This window comes from Drosophila miranda, chromosome XR (genome assembly GCF_003369915.1).
Source record: "Drosophila miranda strain MSH22 chromosome XR, D.miranda_PacBio2.1, whole genome shotgun sequence".
Taxonomy (NCBI): domain Eukaryota; kingdom Metazoa; phylum Arthropoda; class Insecta; order Diptera; family Drosophilidae; genus Drosophila; species Drosophila miranda.
Window position 1 is genome coordinate 7,074,659 of NC_046674.1, and position 24,200 is coordinate 7,098,858.

General features: G+C 50.3%; 2 protein-coding genes across 9 annotated transcripts; both read left to right on the plus strand.

Annotated features, from left to right (window-relative positions):
• Window positions 1–340: 340 nt before the first annotated feature.
• On the plus strand, window positions 341–18,602 carry LOC108152836. 8 transcript variants are annotated; one of them, XM_033386501.1, is made up of 9 exons: window positions 341–507; window positions 566–1,035; window positions 1,092–3,043; window positions 3,410–4,428; window positions 7,616–8,522; window positions 8,757–9,847; window positions 9,950–17,749; window positions 17,808–18,293; window positions 18,350–18,602. In XM_033386501.1, exons 1-9 carry the CDS (start codon window positions 380–382, stop codon window positions 18,585–18,587), a joined length of 14,091 nt encoding a protein of 4,696 aa, XP_033242392.1. In that variant the 5' UTR covers window positions 341–379; the 3' UTR covers window positions 18,588–18,602. The 8 variants fall into 8 exon arrangements, with proteins under 8 accessions (XP_033242392.1, XP_033242393.1, XP_033242394.1 ...); XM_033386502.1 differs by having other exon boundaries at window positions 10,052–17,749; XM_033386503.1 differs by having other exon boundaries at window positions 7,616–7,982; window positions 8,217–8,522; window positions 8,757–17,749.
• Window positions 18,603–19,838: 1,236 nt separating this feature from the next.
• On the plus strand, window positions 19,839–24,154 carry LOC108152700 (E3 ubiquitin-protein ligase mind-bomb). Its single transcript, XM_017282221.2, has 4 exons — window positions 19,839–20,274; window positions 20,654–21,883; window positions 21,951–23,915; window positions 23,985–24,154. The coding sequence occupies exons 1-4, from the start codon at window positions 19,984–19,986 to the stop codon at window positions 24,123–24,125; spliced, it is 3,627 nt and encodes a 1,208-aa protein (XP_017137710.1). The 5' UTR covers window positions 19,839–19,983; the 3' UTR covers window positions 24,126–24,154.
• The last annotated feature ends 46 nt before the right edge of the window (window positions 24,155–24,200 follow it).

Sequence of the window (24,200 nt, forward strand, 5' to 3'; positions counted from 1 at the left end):
CTAATTGGGACTCAGCGGACTGAGTCAAAGGCGAGCAGCGTAGATCTACCAGAAACGGTCGACGAACTGCAGACTGCCAGTGGAGACGAGTAGCACAGGCCTTTTTTATGTTTATATCTAAAAATCTATATATATGCATATCAGTTATAATAAATCAAAGCAGTACCCAAAAAAGCCAATAAACGTAATAGTTTATTTAATTTTAATTCCATTTTGAATAAACCGGGATCATCGCAAAATACACAGCTGTTCCCTGTGAAATCGATACTTATATCGATTTGTAAATTTCATTTTGACATCCCATTTTGGCATTCAAACAAAAATGGCGGTAGACATGTCCCAATGAGATTGTAAAGTTGTATTGCTTTTTTCCACAGAAATGGATAAAAAAAATGTATCAAAACATTTGAAGCTGCGGCGGCAACCGCCAACCAAAGAAGACGATGAGACAGCGACATCGATCGTCGCAAAGCGTCGTATCAGCTTTAGTGACAAGAAGTCCGTGAGGTGAGTGCATGCTGTTAATTCGTATAATTTACTGAAACAATACTGTTCTGCTTCACAGGGTGTTCGTGAATACAGAGGAGCCTCACTATTGGGAAAACTCCTACGAATTATCGGAGTGCACCAATGGCGAAGATAATGGTAATCGCCCCAATTGTTCGGTGCCCCGCGAGTCGCTATTTGCCGAGAGCTTCTCTCTCTCCTCGATTGGACGGGAAAAGCTAAAGGACACGCTGTACAGCCATCGAATTACGGACAAGACCATAGATCTGATGCAGATCACATCCAAAGTTGCTGACGACTGCTCGTTGGATTTGTCCTCGTTTAAAAAGGAACATATGAAAGGACATGATGATTCCTTAATGGACATCACGCCACTGGGATTCGTCGATCCAGTTGCTGCTTCTGTCCCCGTTCCAGTAGAAAAGGATAATGATAATCCTGTACAGAAATCGTTGTTTAAGGAGGTGGAAAAGTGCCGAAAGGACAGCCAGAGGCAGGGAGATATATCCTTTGACTGTGACATTAATGGTTTGTTGTTTCCTCTCTTCATTTGAACTGTTCATAGTAAACTTTCGATCTCACAGATTTCAGTGCCAGAGACCGAATGCCGTCGAATGGTTCCTTCGATACAGACTCCAACAATAGCACCAACAACTATCTGGGAGACGAGTCTGCTCTCATTCCATTCGACATGATTTCTGGGAATAACATCAGCAAGAAGCTGAACTTTCGTCAGCTGAACGATGGCCTGGAAGCGGGAAAGACTAAAGTATTTGCGAACGGCCCCAGGACCCCGACCACCGATCCCAGGGCCAAGCAAAAAAAGTTCTGGCATGGACTGGATGAGGATCTTGATCAGGACCAGCAACATAAGGACATCAACATAAGGAGCATTAAACCGCGTGGCCCTTTAAATTTCAGTGTGAATATGACTATGTCCCCCTTGGCACAAGCAACGCCAGTGGCAAGGGTAGTGCCATTGCCGAGGGAAAAGCTGAAGATACCGGATGACAAGCGCAAGTATCGACTCTCGCAGGCGGATGAGGTGATGCTAGACGACACGAACTTCCTGGCACATGCCAAATTGGCTGATGAGACCCAATCCCCGAATAGTTCCAAGATCTTCACGAGGAGAGAGACAACATATGAGAGCTCGGAGCTCGATTTGGGACTGCTCAACAGGAGCAGCAGCTGCAGGCAGAACTTCCCTCCATCCACCATGCAGGAGGCAGCATCGAAGCACTCCAAGCCCAGACAGACCATTTATCTGCCTGCGAAAATGGAGCAGGATGTGTTTCAGGTGGAAGAAGCTGCTACCGCCATCCCTCCAGGGTGCTCCTTCTCCTCCTCTGCCAGACGTACCTTGAACCTGAACGAGTCCATGGACCAAGAAGATATTGTCGAAGAGAAAGCCATAGTCACCCAATCAGAGGTTAACGTCCCGCACAAAGGCGCCAAATCGAAACATAGAGAGACTTTGCTCATGGAGGAAAGCATGGAAGAGGATATTATAGGTCCCCTCAAGGAGCTGCATCTCAAGGCAAGTGCTCCTCCGAAGGAAAAGGAGAAATCTAAGACCCGTCAAACTCTCCACTTGGCGAAACCGTTGGATGAAGACAAAGCCCTCCCTCGGAATGCTGCAACCACTGTGGCCATAAGGAAAGATAGTAAGCACCTGGCTGAAGCCGTTCAGGAGCATCTACCAATGGGAAATAATAGATACAAAGCTATGCAGACTATTCTTCACGCGGAGCCAATAGAGGAAGATGTCACTGGCCCTGGAGCCACAAGGAAAGATTATGAGCACCTGCCCAAAGCAAGATACAAAGCTAGGCAGACTATTCTTCAGGCGGAGCCAATAGAGGAGGATGTCACTGCCCCTGGAGCCACAAGGAAAGATTATAAGCACCTGCCCGAAGCGATCAAGGAGCATCTACCAACGGGAAATCATAGATACAAAGCTAGGCAGACTATTCTTCAGGCGGAGCCAATAGAGGAGGATGTCACTGCCCCTGGAGCCACAAGGAAAGATTATGAGCACCTGCCCGAAGCAAGATACAAAGCTAGGCAGACTATTCTTCAGGCGGAGCCAATTGAGGAAGATGTCACTGCCCCTGGGGCCACAAGGAAAGATTATGAGCACCTGCCCGAAGCAAGATTCAAAGCTAGGCAGACTATTCTTCAGGCGGAGCCAATAGAGGAGGATGTCACTGCCCCTGGAGCCACAAGGAAAGATTATGAGCACCTGCCCGAAGCGATTAAGGAGCATCTTCCAATGGGAAATCATAGATACAAAGCTAGGCAGACTATTCTTCAGGCGGAGCCAGTAGAGGAAGATGTCACTGGCCCTGGGGCCACAAGGAAAGATTATGAGCACCTGCCCGAAGCAAGATTCAAAGCTAGGCAGACTATTCTTCAGGCGGAGCCAATAGAGGAAGATGTCACTGCCCCTGGGGCCACAAGGAAAGATTATGAGCACCTGCCCGAAGCAAGATTCAAAGCTAGGCAGACTATTCTTCAGGCGGAGCCAATAGAGGAGGATGTCACTGCCCCTGGAGCCACAAGGAAAGATTATGAGCACCTGCCCGAAGCGATTAAGGAGCATCTTCCAATGGGAAATCATAGATACAAAGATCGGCAGACTATTCTTCAGGCGGAGCCAATAGAGGAGGATGTCACTGCCCCTGGAGCCTCAAGGAAAGATTATGAGCACCTGCCCGAAGCGATTAAGGAGCATCTTCCCATGGGAAATCATAGATACAAAGCTAGGCAGACTATTCTTCAGGCGGAGCCAGTAGAGGAAGATGTCACTGGCCCTGGGGCCACAAGGAAAGATTATGAGCACCTGCCCGAAGCAAGATACAAAGCTAGGCAGACTATTCTTCAGGCGGAGCCAATAGAGGAAGATGTCACTGCCCCTGGGGCCACAAGGAAAGATTATGAGCACCTGCCCGAAGCAAGATACAAAGCTAGGCAGACTATTCTTCAGACGGAGCCAATAGAGGAAGATGTCACTGCCCCTGGGGCCACAAGGAAAGATTATGAGCACCTGCCCGAAGTAAGATACAAAGCTAGGCAGACTATTCTTCAGGCGGAGCCAATAGAGGAAGATGTCACTGCCCCTGGGGCCACAAGGAAAGATTATGAGCACCTGCCCGAAGCAAGATACAAAGCTAGGCAGACTATTCTTCAGGCGGAGCCAATAGAGGAAGATGTCACTGCCCCTGGGGCCACAAGGAAAGATTATGAGCACCTGCCCGAAGTAAGATACAAAGCTAGGCAGACTATTCTTCAGGCGGAGCCAATAGAGGAAGATGTCACTGCCCCTGGGGCCACAAGGAAAGATTATGAGCACCTGCCCGAAGCAAGATACAAAGCTAGGCAGACTATTCTTCAGGCGGAGCCAATAGAGGAGGATGTCACTGCCCCTGGAGCCTCAAGGAAAGATTATGAGCACCTGCCCGAAGCGATTAAGGAGCATCTTCCAATGGGAAATCATAGATACAAAGCTAGGCAGACTATTCTTCAGGCGGAGCCAGTAGAGGAAGATGTCACTGGCCCTGGGGCCACAAGGAAAGATTATGAGCACCTGCCCGAAGCAAGATACAAAGCTAGGCAGACTATTCTTCAGGCGGAGCCAATAGAGGAAGATGTCACTGCCCCTGGGGCCACAAGGAAAGATTATGAGCACCTGCCCGAAGCAAGATACAAAGCTAGGCAGACTATTCTTCAGGCGGAGCCAATAGAGGAAGATGTCACTGCCCCTGGGGCCACAAGGAAAGATTATGAGCACCTGCCCGAAGCAAGATACAAAGCTAGGCAGACTATTCTTCAGGCGGAGCCAATAGAGGAAGATGTCACTGCCCCTGGGGCCACAAGGAAAGATTATGAGCACCTGCCCGAACCAAGATACAAAGCTAGGCAGACTATTCTTCAGGCGGAGCCAATATATGAGGATGTCACTGCCCCTGGAGCCACAAGGAAAGATTATGAGCACCTGCCCGAAGCGATTAAGGAGCACCTTCCAATGGGAAATCATAGATACAAAGCTAGGCAGACTATTCTTCAGGCGGAGCCAGTAGAGGAAGATGTCACTGGCCCTGGGGCCACAAGGAAAGATTATGAGGACCTGCCCGAAGCAAGATACAAAGCTAGGCAGACTATTCTTCAGGCGGAGCCTGTAGACGGATTCCACTGGAAAACTGTTGGAGGGACTTAGCTCGTACAGACACTATGCTGTAATGCTGACCAAACATCACATTTTTGGTGCCAGCTGAATATCCAATAATGTTCTCCATACTGAAAATAAATTCCTGAACTCCCTTAAAAAAAAAAAAAAAAAAAAAAAAAAAAAACAAATGTACGAGCTAAGTTTTGGCTCGATACTATTGATACTATCGATTGCGCTTCTTTATATGTACATAACGTAACGCGCCAACTTCAAATTAATTCACAATTTTAGTAATATTTACATATTAATTCAAATATTCAAATTGTTAACCTTTATAAAGTAATTTAATCCTATATTCTATTAAGGGGCGTCAACATTCTCCCCACCTTGGAAGCTCCTTCCAACATTAAGTTCAGCCACTATACACCTAAATGGGAAAAAAGTGGACAAGATGTCGGCCAGCGTTCTAATTGGGACTCAGCGGACTGAGTCAAAGGCGAGCAGCGTAGATCTACCAGAAACGGTCGACGAACTGCAGACTGCCAGTGGAGACGAGTAGCACAGGCCTTTTTTATGTTTATATCTAAAAATCTATATATATGCATATCAGTTATAATAAATCAAAGCAGTACCCAAAAAAGCCAATAAACGTAATAGTTTATTTAATTTTAATTCCATTTTGAATAAACCGGGATCATCGCAAAATACACAGCTGTTCCCTGTGAAATCGATACTTATATCGATTTGTAAATTTCATTTTGACATCCCATTTTGGCATTCAAACAAAAATGGCGGTAGACATGTCCCAATGAGATTGTAAAGTTGTATTGCTTTTTTCCACAGAAATGGATAAAAAAAATGTATCAAAACATTTGAAGCTGCGGCGGCAACCGCCAACCAAAGAAGACGATGAGACAGCGACATCGATCGTCGCAAAGCGTCGTATCAGCTTTAGTGACAAGAAGTCCGTGAGGTGAGTGCATGCTGTTAATTCGTATAATTTACTGAAACAATACTGTTCTGCTTCACAGGGTGTTCGTGAATACAGAGGAGCCTCACTATTGGGAAAACTCCTACGAATTATCGGAGTGCACCAATGGCGAAGATAATGGTAATCGCCCCAATTGTTCGGTGCCCCGCGAGTCGCTATTTGCCGAGAGCTTCTCTCTCTCCTCGATTGGACGGGAAAAGCTAAAGGACACGCTGTACAGCCATCGAATTACGGACAAGACCATAGATCTGATGCAGATCACATCCAAAGTTGCTGACGACTGCTCGTTGGATTTGTCCTCGTTTAAAAAGGAACATATGAAAGGACATGATGATTCCTTAATGGACATCACGCCACTGGGATTCGTCGATCCAGTTGCTGCTTCTGTCCCCGTTCCAGTAGAAAAGGATAATGATAATCCTGTACAGAAATCGTTGTTTAAGGAGGTGGAAAAGTGCCGAAAGGACAGCCAGAGGCAGGGAGATATATCCTTTGACTGTGACATTAATGGTTTGTTGTTTCCTCTCTTCATTTGAACTGTTCATAGTAAACTTTCGATCTCACAGATTTCAGTGCCAGAGACCGAATGCCGTCGAATGGTTCCTTCGATACAGACTCCAACAATAGCACCAACAACTATCTGGGAGACGAGTCTGCTCTCATTCCATTCGACATGATTTCTGGGAATAACATCAGCAAGAAGCTGAACTTTCGTCAGCTGAACGATGGCCTGGAAGCGGGAAAGACTAAAGTATTTGCGAACGGCCCCAGGACCCCGACCACCGATCCCAGGGCCAAGCAAAAAAAGTTCTGGCATGGACTGGATGAGGATCTTGATCAGGACCAGCAACATAAGGACATCAACATAAGGAGCATTAAACCGCGTGGCCCTTTAAATTTCAGTGTGAATATGACTATGTCCCCCTTGGCACAAGCAACGCCAGTGGCAAGGGTAGTGCCATTGCCGAGGGAAAAGCTGAAGATACCGGATGACAAGCGCAAGTATCGACTCTCGCAGGCGGATGAGGTGATGCTAGACGACACGAACTTCCTGGCACATGCCAAATTGGCTGATGAGACCCAATCCCGAATAGTTCCAAGATCTTCACGAGGAGAGAGACAACATATGAGAGCTCGGAGCTCGATTTGGGACTGCTCAACAGGAGCAGCAGCTGCAGGCAGAACTTCCCTCCATCCACCATGCAGGAGGCAGCATCGAAGCACTCCAAGCCCAGACAGACCATTTATCTGCCTGCGAAAATGGAGCAGGATGTGTTTCAGGTGGAAGAAGCTGCTACCGCCATCCCTCCAGGGTGCTCCTTCTCCTCCTCTGCCAGACGTACCTTGAACCTGAACGAGTCCATGGACCAAGAAGATATTGTCGAAGAGAAAGCCATAGTCACCCAATCAGAGGTTAACGTCCCGCACAAAGGCGCCAAATCGAAACATAGAGAGACTTTGCTCATGGAGGAAAGCATGGAAGAGGATATTATAGGTCCCCTCAAGGAGCTGCATCTCAAGGCAAGTGCTCCTCCGAAGGAAAAGGAGAAATCTAAGACCCGTCAAACTCTCCACTTGGCGAAACCGTTGGATGAAGACAAAGCCCTCCCTCGGAATGCTGCAACCACTGTGGCCATAAGGAAAGATAGTAAGCACCTGGCTGAAGCCGTTCAGGAGCATCTACCAATGGGAAATAATAGATACAAAGCTATGCAGACTATTCTTCACGCGGAGCCAATAGAGGAAGATGTCACTGGCCCTGGAGCCACAAGGAAAGATTATGAGCACCTGCCCGAAGCAAGATACAAAGCTAGGCAGACTATTCTTCAGGCGGAGCCAATAGAGGAGGATGTCACTGCCCCTGGAGCCACAAGGAAAGATTATAAGCACCTGCCCGAAGCGATCAAGGAGCATCTACCAACGGGAAATCATAGATACAAAGCTAGGCAGACTATTCTTCAGGCGGAGCCAATAGAGGAGGATGTCACTGCCCCTGGAGCCACAAGGAAAGATTATGAGCACCTGCCCGAAGCGATTAAGGAGCATCTTCCAATGGGAAATCATAGATACAAAGCTAGGCAGACTATTCTTCAGGCGGAGCCAGTAGAGGAAGATGTCACTGGCCCTGGGGCCACAAGGAAAGATTATGAGCACCTGCCCGAAGCAAGATTCAAAGCTAGGCAGACTATTCTTCAGGCGGAGCCAATAGAGGAAGATGTCACTGCCCCTGGGGCCACAAGGAAAGATTATGAGCACCTGCCCGAAGCAAGATTCAAAGCTAGGCAGACTATTCTTCAGGCGGAGCCAATAGAGGAGGATGTCACTGCCCCTGGAGCCACAAGGAAAGATTATGAGCACCTGCCCGAAGCGATTAAGGAGCATCTTCCCATGGGAAATCATAGATACAAAGCTAGGCAGACTATTCTTCAGGCGGAGCCAGTAGAGGAAGATGTCACTGGCCCTGGGGCCACAAGGAAAGATTATGAGCACCTGCCCGAAGCAAGATACAAAGCTAGGCAGACTATTCTTCAGACGGAGCCAATAGAGGAAGATGTCACTGCCCCTGGGGCCACAAGGAAAGATTATGAGCACCTGCCCGAAGCAAGATACAAAGCTAGGCAGACTATTCTTCAGGCGGAGCCAATAGAGGAAGATGTCACTGCCCCTGGGGCCACAAGGAAAGATTATGAGCACCTGCCCGAAGCAAGATACAAAGCTAGGCAGACTATTCTTCAGGCGGAGCCAATAGAGGAAGATGTCACTGCCCCTGGGGCCACAAGGAAAGATTATGAGCACCTGCCCGAACCAAGATACAAAGCTAGGCAGACTATTCTTCAGGCGGAGCCAATAGAGGAGGATGTCACTGCCCCTGGAGCCTCAAGGAAAGATTATGAGCACCTGCCCGAAGCGATTAAGGAGCATCTTCCAATGGGAAATCATAGATACAAAGCTAGGCAGACTATTCTTCAGGCGGAGCCAGTAGAGGAAGATGTCACTGGCCCTGGGGCCACAAGGAAAGATTATGAGCACCTGCCCGAAGCAAGATACAAAGCTAGGCAGACTATTCTTCAGGCGGAGCCAATAGAGGAAGATGTCACTGCCCCTGGGGCCACAAGGAAAGATTATGAGCACCTGCCCGAAGCAAGATACAAAGCTAGGCAGACTATTCTTCAGACGGAGCCAATAGAGGAAGATGTCACTGCCCCTGGGGCCACAAGGAAAGATTATGAGCACCTGCCCGAAGTAAGATACAAAGCTAGGCAGACTATTCTTCAGGCGGAGCCAATAGAGGAAGATGTCACTGCCCCTGGGGCCACAAGGAAAGATTATGAGCACCTGCCCGAACCAAGATACAAAGCTAGGCAGACTATTCTTCAGGCGGAGCCAATAGAGGAAGATGTCACTGCCCCTGGGGCCACAAGGAAAGATTATGAGCACCTGCCCGAAGCAAGATACAAAGCTAGGCAGACTATTCTTCAGGCGGAGCCAATAGAGGAAGATGTCACTGCCCCTGGGTCCACAAGGAAAGATTATGAGCACCTGCCCGAAGCAAGATACAAAGCTAGGCAGACTATTCTTCAGACGGAGCCAATAGAGGAAGATGTCACTGCCCCTGGGGCCACAAGGAAAGATTATGAGCACCTGCCCGAAGTAAGATACAAAGCTAGGCAGACTATTCTTCAGGCGGAGCCAATAGAGGAAGATGTCACTGCCCCTGGGGCCACAAGGAAAGATTATGAGCACCTGCCCGAAGCAAGATACAAAGCTAGGCAGACTATTCTTCAGACGGAGCCAATAGAGGAAGATGTCACTGCCCCTGGGGCCACAAGGAAAGATTATGAGCACCTGCCCGAAGCAAGATACAAAGCTAGGCAGACTATTCTTCAGGCGGAGCCAATAGAGGAAGATGTCACTGCCCCTGGGGCCACAAGGAAAGATTATGAGCACCTGCCCGAAGCAAGATACAAAGCTAGGCAGACTATTCTTCAGACGGAGCCAATAGAGGAAGATGTCACTGCCCCTGGGACCACAAGGAAAGATTATGAGCACCTGCCCGAAGTAAGATACAAAGCTAGGCAGACTATTCTTCAGGCGGAGCCAATAGAGGAAGATGTCACTGCCCCTGGGGCCACAAGGAAAGATTATGAGCACCTGCCCGAAGCAAGATACAAAGCTAGGCAGACAATTCTTCAGGCGGAGCCAATATATGAGGATGTCACTGCCCCTGGGGCCACAAGGAAAGATTATGAGGACCTGCCCGAAGCAAGATACAAAGCTAGGCAGACTATTCTTCAGGCGGAGCCAATAGAGGAAGATGTCACTGCCCCTGGGGCCACAAGGAAAGATTATGAGCACCTGCCCGAAGTAAGATACAAAGCTAGGCAGACTATTCTTCAGGCGGAGCCAATAGAGGAGGATGTCACTGGCCCTGGGGCCACAAGGAAAGATTATGAGCACCTGCCCGAAGCAAGATACAAAGCTAGGCAGACTATTCTTCAGGCGGAGCCAATAGAGGAAGATGTCACTGCCCCTGGGGCCACAAGGAAAGATTATGAGCACCTGCCCGAAGCAAGATACAAAGCTAGGCAGACTATTCTTCAGGCGGAGCCAATAGAGGAAGATGTCACTGCCCCTGGGGCCACAAGGAAAGATTATGAGCACCTGCCCGAAGTAAGATACAAAGCTAGGCAGACTATTCTTCAGGCGGAGCCAATAGAGGAAGATGTCACTGCCCCTGGGGCCACAAGGAAAGATTATGAGCACCTGCCCGAAGCAAGATACAAAGCTAGGCAGACTATTCTTCAGGCGGAGCCAATAGAGGAAGATGTCACTGCCCCTGGGGCCACAAGGAAAGATTATGAGCACCTGCCCGAAGCAAGATACAAAGCTAGGCAGACTATTCTTCAGGCGGAGCCAATAGAGGAGGATGTCACTGCCCCTGGAGCCACAAGGAAAGATTATGAGCACCTGCCCGAAGCAAGATACAAAGCTAGGCAGACAATTCTTCAGGCGGAGCCAATATATGAGGATGTCACTGCCCCTGGGGCCACAAGGAAAGATTATGAGCACCTGCCCGAACCAAGATACAAAGCTAGGCAGACTATTCTTCAGGCGGAGCCAATAGAGGAAGATGTCACTGCCCCTGGGGCCACAAGGAAAGATTATGAGCACCTGCCCGAAGTAAGATACAAAGCTAGGCAGACTATTCTTCAGGCGGAGCCAATAGAGGAAGATGTCACTGCCCCTGGGGCCACAAGGAAAGATTATGAGCACCTGCCCGAAGTAAGATACAAAGCTAGGCAGACTATTCTTCAGGCGGAGCCAATAGAGGAAGATGTCACTGCCCCTGGGGCCACAAGGAAAGATTATGAGCACCTGCCCGAAGCAAGATACAAAGCTAGGCAGACTATTCTTCAGGCGGAGCCAATAGAGGAAGATGTCACTGCCCCTGGGGCCACAAGGAAAGATTATGAGCACCTGCCCGAAGCAAGATACAAAGCTAGGCAGACTATTCTTCAGGCGGAGCCAATAGAGGAGGATGTCACTGCCCCTGGAGCCACAAGGAAAGATTATGAGCACCTGCCCGAAGCAAGATACAAAGCTAGGCAGACAATTCTTCAGGCGGAGCCAATATATGAGGATGTCACTGCCCCTGGGGCCACAAGGAAAGATTATGAGCACCTGCCCGAACCAAGATACAAAGCTAGGCAGACTATTCTTCAGGCGGAGCCAATAGAGGAAGATGTCACTGCCCCTGGGGCCACAAGGAAAGATTATGAGCACCTGCCCGAAGTAAGATACAAAGCTAGGCAGACTATTCTTCAGGCGGAGCCAATAGAGGAAGATGTCACTGCCCCTGGGGCCACAAGGAAAGATTATGAGCACCTGCCCGAAGTAAGATACAAAGCTAGGCAGACTATTCTTCAGGCGGAGCCAATAGAGGAAGATGTCACTGCCCCTGGGGCCACAAGGAAAGATTATGAGCACCTGCCCGAAGCAAGATACAAAGCTAGGCAGACTATTCTTCAGGCGGAGCCAATAGAGGAAGATGTCACTGCCCCTGGGGCCACAAGGAAAGATTATGAGCACCTGCCCGAAGCAAGATACAAAGCTAGGCAGACTATTCTTCAGGCTGAGCCAATAGAGGAGGATGTCACTGCCCCTGGAGCCACAAGGAAAGATTATGAGCACCTGCCCGAAGCAAGATACAAAGCTAGGCAGACAATTCTTCAGGCGGAGCCAATATATGAGGATGTCACTGCCCCTGGGGCCACAAGGAAAGATTATGAGCACCTGCCCGAACCAAGATACAAAGCTAGGCAGACTATTCTTCAGGCGGAGCCAATAGAGGAAGATGTCACTGCCCCTGGGGCCACAAGGAAAGATTATGAGCACCTGCCCGAAGTAAGATACAAAGCTAGGCAGACTATTCTTCAGGCGGAGCCAATAGAGGAAGATGTCACTGCCCCTGGGGCCACAAGGAAAGATTATGAGCACCTGCCCGAAGTAAGATACAAAGCTAGGCAGACTATTCTTCAGGCGGAGCCAATAGAGGAAGATGTCACTGCCCCTGGGGCCACAAGGAAAGATTATGAGCACCTGCCCGAAGTAAGATACAAAGCTAGGCAGACTATTCTTCAGGCGGAGCCAATAGAGGAGGATGTCACTGCCCCTGGAGCCACAAGGAAAGATCATGAGCACCTGCCCGAACCAAGATACAAAGCTAGGCAGACTATTCTTCAGGCGAAGCCAATAGAGGAGGATGTCACTGCCCCTGGAGCCACAAGGAAAGATTATGAGCACCTGCCCGAACCAAGATACAAAGCTAGGCAGACTATTCTTCAGGCGGAGCCAATATATGAGGATGTCACTGCCCCTGGAGCCACAAGGAAAGATTATGAGCACCTGCCCGAAGCGATTAAGGAGCATCTTCCAATGGGAAATCATAGATACAAAGCTAGGCAGACTATTCTTCAGGCGGAGCCAGTAGAGGAAGATGTCACTGGCCCTGGGGCCACAAGGAAAGATTATGAGGACCTGCCCGAAGCAAGATACAAAGCTAGGCAGACTATTCTTCAGGCGGAGCCAATAGAGGAAGATGTCACTGCCCCTGGGGCCACAAGGAAAGATTATGAGCACCTGCCCGAAGCAAGATTCAAAGCTAGGCAGACTATTCTTCAGGCGGAGCCAATAGAGGAAGATGTCACTGCCCCTGGGGCCACAAGGAAAGATTATGAGCACCTGCCCGAAGTAAGATACAAAGCTGGGCAGACTATTCTTCAGGCGGAGCCAATAGAGGAAGATGTCACTGCCCCTGGGGCCACAAGGAAAGATTATGAGCACCTGCCCGAAGTAAGATACAAAGCTAGGCAGACTATTCTTCAGGCGGAGCCAATAGAGGAAGATGTCACTGCCCCTGGGGCCACAAGGAAAGATTATGAGCACCTGCCCGAAGCAAGATACAAAGCTAGGCAGACTATTCTTCAGGCGGAGCCAATAGAGGAAGATGTCACTGCCCCTGGGGCCACAAGGAAAGATTATGAGCACCTGCCCGAAGCAAGATACAAAGCTAGGCAGACTATTCTTCAGGCGGAGCCAATAGAGGAAGATGTCACTGCCCCTGGGGCCACAAGGAAAGATTATGAGCACCTGCCCGAAGCAAGATACAAAGCTAGGCAGACTATTCTTCAGGCGGAGCCAATAGAGGAAGATGTCACTGCCCCTGGGGCCACAAGGAAAGATTATGAGCACCTGCCCGAAGTAAGATACAAAGCTAGGCAGACTATTCTTCAGGCGGAGCCAATAGAGGAAGATGTCACTGCCCCTGGGGCCACAAGGAAAGATTATGAGCACCTGCCCGAAGCAAGATACAAAGCTAGGCAGACTATTCTTCAGGCGGAGCCAATAGAGGAGGATGTCACTGCCCCTGGAGCCACAAGGAAAGATTATGAGCACCTGCCCGAACCAAGATACAAAGCTAGGCAGACTATTCTTCAGGCGGAGCCAATATATGAGGATGTCACTGCCCCTGGAGCCACAAGGAAAGATTATGAGCACCTGCCCGAAGCGATTAAGGAGCATCTTCCAATGGGAAATCATAGATACAAAGCTAGGCAGACTATTCTTCAGGCGGAGCCAGTAGAGGAAGATGTCACTGGCCCTGGGGCCACAAGGAAAGATTATGAGCACCTGCCCGAAGCAAGATACAAAGCTAGGCAGACTATTCTTCAGGCGGAGCCAATAGAGGAAGATGTCACTGCCCCTGGGGCCACAAGGAAAGATTATGAGCACCTGCCCGAAGCAAGATTCAAAGCTAGGCAGACTATTCTTCAGGCGGAGCCAATAGAGGAAGATGTCACTGCCCCTGGGGCCACAAGGAAAGATTATGAGCACCTGCCCGAAGTAAGATACAAAGCTGGGCAGACTATTCTTCAGGCGGAGCCAATAGAGGAAGATGTCACTGCCCCTGGGGCCACAAGGAAAGATTATGAGCACCTGCCCGAAGCAAGATACAAAGCTAGGCAGACTATTCTTCAGGCGGAGCCAATAGAGGAAGATGTCACTGCCCCTGGGGCCACAAGGAAAGATTATGAGCACCTGCCCGAAGCAAGATACAAAGCTAGGCAGACTATTCTTCAGGCGGAGCCAATAGAGGAGGATGTCACTGCCCCTGGAGCCACAAGGAAAGATTATGAGAACCTGCCCGAAGCAAGATACAAAGCTAGGCAGACTATTCTTACGGCGGAGCCAATATATGAGGATGTCACTGCCCCTGGGGCCACAAGGAAAGATTATGAGCACCTGCCCGAAGCAAGATACAAAGCTAGGCAGACTATTCTTCAGGCGGAGCCAATAGAGGAAGCTGTCACTGCCCCTGGGGCCACAAGGAAAGATTATGAGCACCTGCCCGAAGTAAGATACAAAGCTAGGCAGACTATTCTTCAGGCGGAGCCAATAGAGGAAGATGTCACTGCCCCTGGGGCCACAAGGAAAGATTATGAGCACCTGCCCGAAGTAAGATACAAAGCTAGGCAGACTATTCTTCAGGCGGAGCCAATAGAGGAAGATGTCACTGCCCCTGGGGCCACAAGGAAAGATTATGAGCACCTGCCCGAAGCAAGATACAAAGCTAGGCAGACTATTCTTCAGGCGGAGCCAATAGAGGAAGATGTCACTGCCCCTGGGGCCACAAGGAAAGATTATGAGCACCTGCCCGAAGTAAGATACAAAGCTAGGCAGACTATTCTTCAGGCGGAGCCAATAGAGGAAGATGTCACTGCCCCTGGGGCCACAAGGAAAGATTATGAGCACCTGCCCGAAGCAAGATACAAAGCTAGGCAGACTATTCTTCAGGCGGAGCCAATAGAGGAAGATGTCACTGCCCCTGGGGCCACAAGGAAAGATTATGAGCACCTGCCCGAAGTAAGATACAAAGCTAGGCAGACTATTCTTCAGGCGGAGCCAATAGAGGAAGATGTCACTGCCCCTGGGGCCACAAGGAAAGATTATGAGCACCTGCCCGAAGCAAGATACAAAGCTCGGCAGACTATTCTTCAGGCGGAGCCAATAGAGGAAGATGTCACTGCCCCTGGGGCCACAAGGAAAGATTATGAGCACCTGCCCGAAGTAAGATACAAAGCTAGGCAGACTATTCTTCAGGCGGAGCCAATAGAGGAAGATGTCACTGCCCCTGGGGCCACAAGGAAAGATAATGAGCACCTGCCCGAAGTAAGATACAAAGCTAGGCAGACTATTCTTCAGGCGGAGCCAATAGAGGAAGATGTCACTGCCCCTGGGGCCACAAGGAAAGATTATGAGCACCTGCCCGAAGTAAGATACAAAGCTAGGCAGACTATTCTTCAGGCGGAGCCAATAGAGGAAGATGTCACTGCCCCTGGGGCCACAAGGAAAGATTATGAGCACCTGCCCGAAGTAAGATACAAAGCTAGGCAGACTATTCTTCAGGCGGAGCCAATAGAGGAAGATGTCACTGCCCCTGGGGCCACAAGGAAAGATTATGAGCACCTGCCCGAAGCAAGATACAAAGCTAGGCAGACTATTCTTCAGGCGGAGCCAATAGAGGAGGATGTCACTGCCCCTGGAGCCACAAGGAAAGATTATGAGCACCTGCCCGAAGTAAGATACAAAGCTCGGCAGACTATTCTTCAGGCGGAGCCAATAGAGGAGGATGTCACTGGCCCTGGGGCCACAAGGAAAGATTATGAGCACCTGCCCGAAGCAAGATACAAAGCTAGGCAGACTATTCTTCAGGCGGAGCCAATAGAGGAGGATGTCACTGCCCCTGGAGCCACAAGGAAAGATTATGAGCACCTGCCCGAAGCGATTAAGGAGCATCTACCAACGGGAAATCATAGATACAAAGCTAAGGAGACTAGTCTTCAGGCGGAGCCAGTAGAGGAAGATGTCACCCCAAGGAAAGATTATGAGCACTTGCCCGAAAATAAAGATTATAAGCACTTGGCTGAACCCGTTCAGGCGCATCATGTGTCGGACAGTAGATATCGTTCGTCGAAATCTAGGCAAGCCCTGCTAATGGCAGAAGCCATCGAGGAGAATCATTCCACTGCATACCATAGTTTCAAACCGAAAATATCTCACGAAGCCAGGGAAAAATCTGTCGCCTTCGAACCCATCAATACTCTTCCACTGTCGGAACTCATTGAAGAAAGTAAGACAGCAACTTGGACGTCTAAAGCCCGCCAAACTCTGCCCTTGGCCGCTCCCATTGAGGTAGAGGAAGAGGAGCCCCCGACAGAACCACCCCTCGAGGAGTCTACAAAAGTGGCTCCAAGTCGTGGCTCCCGAGCTCAACAGACGTTGGTCATGTCGGAATCTATGGAAGAGCAGGAGGAGGAAGTGGGCTTCCAGAGTCACATTCAATCAATTAGAACTCATCCGGAGCTCCTTCCAATCACACCCATGCTGAGACTAAACGGATCAGAGTCAGTTTATTCCATGGATGAATTTGAACTGCTCGAGGAGGAGAGCAAGGAGGCGGCTACGCCTCGCGGTCCGCTTCAGAAGGCGTCGGTATTGCTGCGGAAAATACGCTCCATGGGTGAGTCCATGAAAATGAGTTTCGAGGAAGATACCTTAGGATGTGGCACTCCTATACGGCACAGTGGAAATGCCAAGCGATTATCGGCCCACCTCACGCCTATTATGCCAGAGGCCAAGAAGCGTAACACCCATCTCTTTGCGGACAGTAAAACGGAGCAGGAGATGGAGATGGAGATGGAGATGAGTGTTTCCATTAAAGAAGTGACGACAGCGGTGGACAAGAACTGCGACTATATTTTGCGGCCCCGACGCACCGTATTGGAGCAGAGACCCATCACTATTTCGGATGTGTCCGCCTACTTCCAAGCTCAGCCGTGCAAGGTGAAGAAGCCGGCTGAGAGTAAGACAGAGAAGAAGGACGAGGAGAAGCGCGACACTTGCCCCAGGGATAGTGAAAGCTCCACAGATCGTTCGTTCAAGAGCTACGAACCCACAAACAAGAGTTTCATCAATCTATCCGGTGACACGATCTCTTCGGCTGCCCTAATGGGTACCATCAATGTCGATGAAATGGAGACTAGTCATATAGATAAATTTCGGCTGAGTTTGGTCTCCACTCTGGCTGATGAATCGGACACGGATGAGGAAGCACCAGTTGAAGGCGCAGCGGCACTGGCCAAACAGCCTCAGCCAGAGCCAGAGCCCTGCCAGGAGCAGCAAGCGAGCTCTCGAGTGGTGGCTGCTGGGTCCAGCGCATCCTGCAGGAAGTGCATGAACTGCAGGAGATCCCTGAATGAGACAAGGCTTAGCAACGACTCTTTTGTCCTGCCCTCCCAGCCCCAGTGGGATCTGACGCGGGAAATAGAAAAGCTGCGACGCGTGAGAGCGAAGCCCAACCTGGATGATGTGCACAAGTATTGGCAAATGAAGGAGCAGGAGAGGCAGACGATCGCCCTGGAGAAAGAGCTGGACAGCTCGAGCGATGCGTCCGATGAGGAGAAGTTTAGCGAGTGGGACGTGAACGAGGTAATGGCGGAGTACAACAGGAAAATGGAAAGGTGAGATCCATTAAAATACTTTTTACAGGCATTCATTTTAACCCGCTCCGCACCCTAGATTCAGGCGCAGCCTGGCCGATAACCCGGACATTTTACAGCAGGTTCTCGTTCGATTTGAACCAGTGGAAACGTTCTTTGATCGCTTGGCTGGCCTGTTGACCGAGCAGCAACCCAACTGGATATTTGACTATCAGCTAAAGATCTCGCGCAAATTGATCTTCACCCATCGACTGCTTACCACATTTCGCCTGATTGTTGACTATGAGACAGTGGACGACTTGGAGACTGCTATAAGGGTATGCGACCTCAACGTGGAGCAGGCCACAGTTATTCTGCCACTGCAGAGCTGGACGGCGTTTGAGCACCTGCTCGACTTTCAGCTGCAGCTCAAGCTGCCAGTAAATCTCACCGACTCGATCGAGGGCAGCAGCGTGGAGGCCTTCGCACAGTTTCTGCAACGCATAAATGCCATTTGTGTGGACATACTAGGCACATTCCACAAGCTATTGACTGTGCTCACAGCAACAAGGACGAGTCTTCTCAGGTACATTATCCATTATCCCGTGTGTCTTCGATTTAATTTTTTGTTTTTCCTTTCAGGCAAGCCAATCGAATCGTTGTCAAAAAGACTGTGCGCCGGCACATTGAGGTGGATACACGCACGCGCTTGGAGAAGACAGATTTCGTGATTGAAATCGCCAATGTTGAGGCAATTTCGTTCAGGGATATTCTGCAGCCAAAGCTACATTTCTTTAACGAAAATATTCAGTTTCTGCCAACGGGAGTGGCCTTTTTGGAAGCATTTCTAGATCATCCTGAACAGTATCTCAAAACTTAATAAACCTTGAAGGTATTAGAAACAAAAACAATTTATATTGTTATTTTTTATTTTATTGCTTGTTATCTTTAGCTATCTATTTCATAATTGTTAACGGTATATTAAAGAACATTGAAACTGAAATCGTGCTCCCCCCATCATTTATTCACCTGCATTGCATTTATGTCCTTGTCACACATTTCCTTTCAAACTTAGGCGCACAGCTATACTATCTAGTCGATAATAACGTTAGCCGTTCACCAATGACCTTTCTGTTTTGAACTTTTTTGCTTAAACTTCATTTTAGACACTATCCAAGAAAAACGAGAGATTTCTGATCATGGAGAGAATGATTAACCCATTGTTGACCAGCTATATAAAAATACCCACGAATATCATGAAACTATACGAATTTAGGCGCAGTTCAGGTGAAAGATATCGTTGTTTTTTTTAAGTTCAGAGGAAAGATGGCATGGATCTAGCAAAAAGATTTGCAATTAGTACCATTTACCTCAAATCGTTACATTGTTTAAATAGAGGGGGGTTCAGTGGGTTAATTTCGTTTTTGTCAGACCGTATATTTTTTCGCTAAGTCCCAGGTCACACTGATTGTCTTGCCACCATGCCTAGCTCACACACCATGCAAATTTTTCATAGTATTATCCAGTATATTTTATGTCGCGTTATGGACTCAACCTCTTGTCGAATGCACCAATGTAGAACACGTGCAGAAATGCCATTTAAAGCCATGTCCCAGACCACATCGAATACTAATTCGCGATCAGCATCTCGGAAAAAAGCATGTTAAAAAGTTGATAACGGAGGTTTTTCACACTGGCGCTTCCATGGGGCCTATATTAAAAAAAAAACGGGCAAACATATATGAAACGTACACAAACGCACCACTCCAGGTGTCGCTTTTAGTAATTACATCAAAATGTAGTTAACATGTTTGCAAGTGTGTAGTTATTGTGTAGTTACCATGTAAAGAAATTTGTGTAATGGAAATTGTTGTTGACCGTTTTTGCTTAAACCTTATTTTATAAACAATGCAATTAAAATGAAAGCTTAAAGTTAAGCAGTCTTGTAGGAAATTTATTAAGTAATCGTTTTTAAATTATGAGTTCAAAGCTGAGGGTCTTAGCTCGCTGGTAATATCCAACCGAATATCAAAAACGAGGAATATGATGCAACTTGAAACCAATAAATCGCCAGTATATTCACGGTATATTTTAACATTTGTGACGTAGTTTCGGTATATTTTTGATCGATAAATCTGTGGTCACACTGATCCCAACCTTACTTTTTCATTTGGGATCCCCAAAAAGCGATAAAAATCGCGATTGCTTTAGCAATAGAGCGAACAAATAGTAAGAAAAGACCAAGTGGTTACTAAATAGCAGATTGGCGTTGGAAAATGTCTTGCGCCGCAACTTTGTCTGCGGCTAAAGACACAACAAATGCTGCAAATGGCAGCGGAGCACCAACGTCGGGCACCTCATCGACAGCAGCTGTGGGTGTGGTAGTGAGCAGTGGTGGTGCTGGTAACGTTGCAGCGGTTGCAGGTGGCACGACGGCGTCCACAGCAGCAGCTGGCGGTGGTGCAAGCGCCGGTGCCAGCTCAGCGGCTGCCGTCGCCAGACGCTTCTCCATGGAGGGCGTCGGGGCACGGGTCATTCGCGGTCCGGACTGGAAGTGGAACAAACAGGTGAGGGGAGGGGTCGGGGTCAGGGTCAGGCCGCCCAGCAAACACTCAATTGTGTTCAATTGAATTAATTGCACGATCCGCTGCGATCGATGCTCGCTCTGTTTTCGCACAGCCTCAACCACTGTGCGATGACGAGATAATTTTCAACCTGCCAATTCCCCGGGAGATAGTCCCCACCGATAGCCTAGAGGCCTGGAGGCAGGGCGACTAGCGACAAGCGGCTGCCTACCCTAACTGTTAGTTGCGATAATGCACTTAAACTGCAATTTTCGCATCGTAATAGCCGTGGGTTTCGGTTGCAATTAGGGATCGAATCGAATCGAACGACTGTGGTGACTCATTCTCTTTTTCCCTTTTTTGGTATCTACCCCGATTCTAGGACGGCGGCGAGGGTCACGTTGGCACTGTTCGCAACTTTGAGTCCGCCGAGGAGGTGGTCGTTGTCTGGGACAATGGCACCGCTGCCAACTACCGCTGCGCTGGGGCCTACGATCTTCGTATCCTGGACAGTGCTCCGACCGGCGTGAAGCATGAGGGCACCATGTGCGACACCTGTCGCCAGCAGCCCATCTTCGGCATACGCTGGAAGTGCGCCGAGTGCATCAATTACGACTTGTGCTCGATTTGCTATCACGGCGACAAGCATCATCTGAGGCATCGTTTCTATAGGATTACGACACCGGGCGGGGAGCGCACAATGCTGGAGCCGCGTCGCAAATCGAAGAAGGTGCTGGCCAGGGGTATCTTTCCGGGCGCCCGTGTGGTGCGTGGCGTCGACTGGCAGTGGGAGGACCAGGACGGTGGCGTGGGACGCCGCGGAAAGGTGAATGAGATCCAGGATTGGTCCTCGGCATCGCCCCGATCGGCAGCCTACGTCATCTGGGACAATGGCTCCAAGAATCTCTATCGCGTTGGCTTCGAGGGCATGGCCGACCTGAAGGTCGTCAACGATGCCAAAGGCAGCAATGTCTATCGGGATCACCTGCCGCTGCTGGGGGAGAATGGGCCCGGCAAAGGACCCCACGGCTTCCAGATTGGGGATAAAGTCACTGTGGACTTGGACCTGGAAATTGTCCAGTCCCTGCAGCACGGCCACGGCGGCTGGACAGACGGCATGTTCGAGTGCCTGAGCAATGCCGGCATGGTTGTCGGCATCGACGAGGATCACGACATTGTGGTGGCCTACAACTCTGGCAATCGGTGGACCTTCAATCCGGCTGTCCTCACCAAGGTCTCATCGCCGACCACCGCCCCACCAGAGTTTCAGGTGGGTGACATTGTCAAGATCTGCTCGGATGTGGAGAGTATCAAGATACTTCAACGCGGCCACGGCGAATGGGCCGATGCCATGCAGCTGACCCTCGGCAAGATTGGACGCGTCCAGCAGGTGTACCACGACAATGACCTCAAGGTGGAGGTGGGCAACACATCCTGGACGTACAACCCGCTGGCCGTCTGCAAGGTGGCCTCCTCCACGGCCGACGGCAACTGTGCCCCGGTCATACCCAGTGGCGAGCGGCTTTCGGCCATTCTCAAGAAGCTATTCGAACCGAATATCTCGGGCGATGCCACCGAGGAGTTTGTCAAGGCGGCTGCCAATGGATTTGCGGTGAGTACAGCTAGAGCTCGGCATTTTTTGTTACCCCCAGGTAAGCTAATCCTTGCCGATCCTTCAGGCCCGCTGCGAGGAGTACTTGGCTGGAGCTGCTGCTGGACAACAGCCCTCCACATCGAGCGCCTCGCCCAGCGCCGCTGGACCAGATGTGAATGTGAACGGGGTGTTTGCCGGTCACACGGCCCTCCAGGCAGCCAGCCAGAATGGTCATACCGAGGTCATACAAGTGCTCCTTCGTCACGCCGTCGATGTGGAAATCGAGGACAAGGACGGCGACCGGGCCGTCCATCATGCGGCCTTTGGCGATGAGGCGGCTGTCATTGAAATTCTGGCGAAGGCTGGAGCCGATCTGAATGCGCGCAACAAGCGGCGGCAGACCTCCCTCCACATAGCCGTCAACAAGGGGCACTTGAATGTGGTGAAGACGCTCCTTACACTTGGGTGTCATCCGAGTCTGCAGGATTCCGAGGGCGATACGCCGCTGCATGATGCCATCTCGAAGGAGCACGATGAGATGCTATCTCTTCTGCTGGACTTTGGGGCGGACATCACGCTCAACAACAACAATGGCTTCAATGCACTCCACCATGCCGCTCTAAAGGGTAATCCCAGCGCCATGAAGATACTGCTGACCAAAACGAATCGCCCCTGGATTGTGGAGGAGAAGAAGGACGATGGCTATACGGCCCTGCATCTGGCCGCCCTTAACAATCACGTGGAGATCGCCGAACTGCTTGTGCACATGGGCAAGGCCAACATGGACAGGCAGAATGTAAACCTTCAGACGGCCCTCCATCTGGCCGTGGAGCGGCAGCATGTGCAGATTGTCAAGCTGCTCGTGCAAGATGGCGCCGATCTGAACATACCCGATAAGGATGGGGACACGCCCCTGCACGAGGCACTGCGCCATCACACGCTCTCGCAGCTGAAGCAGCTCCAAGATGTGGAGGGATTCGGCAAGCTTCTAATGGGCCTGCGCAATGCCAACAACAAGAAGGCGTCGGCCTCGATTGCCTGCTTTCTGGCCGCCAATGGAGCAGATCTGACCCTCAAGAATCGCAAACAGCAAACGCCATTAGATCTTTGCCCAGATCCGAATCTCTGCAAGACCCTCGTCAAGTGCTACAACGAGCGCAAGACCGATGACTCGGAGTTGCCCGGAAATGTGGCCGGCACCAGCCTGAATGCCAGAGCCAGGGCAGCAGCTGGTGGTGGTGCCAGCGGCGGCGGTGGAGGCTCCGCGACTATCATGCATCAAGCGTCTTCGGCCAGCCTGCCGCCAGCTCCAGCGGCATCCGCCTCCGCGTCGTCTTCATCGTTCGGCCTGAATGGCCTCAACTCGGACATGAGCCAGTCCCTCCACGTGGAACCCTCGAAGACCGGGGGAACCAGTCTGGAGGAGTGCATGGTCTGCTCGGACGCCAAGCGGGATACGGTCTTCAAGCCCTGCGGCCACGTCAGCTGCTGCGACACGTGTGCCCCCCGCGTGAAGAAGTGCCTCATCTGCCGCGAGACGGTCTCCTCACGCGAGAAGATTGACGAGTGCATGGTCTGCTCCGACCGACGGGCGGCCGTCTTCTTCCGCCCCTGCGGCCACATGGTGGCCTGCGAACACTGCAGTGTTCTCATGAAGAAGTGCGTCCTCTGTCGCACCCAAGTGGACGAGATGCTCTCCTTCAGCCTCTGCTGTGGCGGCATTGGGCGGCCAGAGAAGGTCACATCTAACGCCGCAGTCTCTCAGCTCATCTGCCAACTGCCCGAAGTTGGGGAGAAGTTCATGGAGGCATCGGCCATACCATGCGTGAACACCTCTGGCCATAGCGTAGCCATGAACAACACGGTGGTGACGCCCGTGGCAGGCAGCAGCAATCAGTTGAATAGCCAAAACAATCTGCTGGTCGCTGCTGCGGCTGCTTCCTCAAATCTCGCGGCTGCCAGTGGCATGGTGGCCCCATCCAATGTCAACAATTTCCAAATGGACGATGTGCAGAAGCTCAAGCAGCAGCTGCAGGACATCAAGGAGCAGGTGAGAGTCCGGCAAAGCACATCTACGAGTGAGATTACTAATCCTATTGTTTCGTTTGATGTTTTTCAGACCATGTGCCCCGTTTGCTTTGATCGGATCAAGAATATGGTCTTCCTGTGTGGCCATGGCACCTGCCAGATGTGCGGCGACCAGATCGAGGGCTGTCCCATCTGCCGCAAGACGGTGGAGAAACGTATCCTGCTCTTCTGAAGCCGAAGCCCCTTTCCGGTTTCTCTCGTACTATATTCCGCGCACAGGTCTTGAATGGCACAGGATTTATAAGTA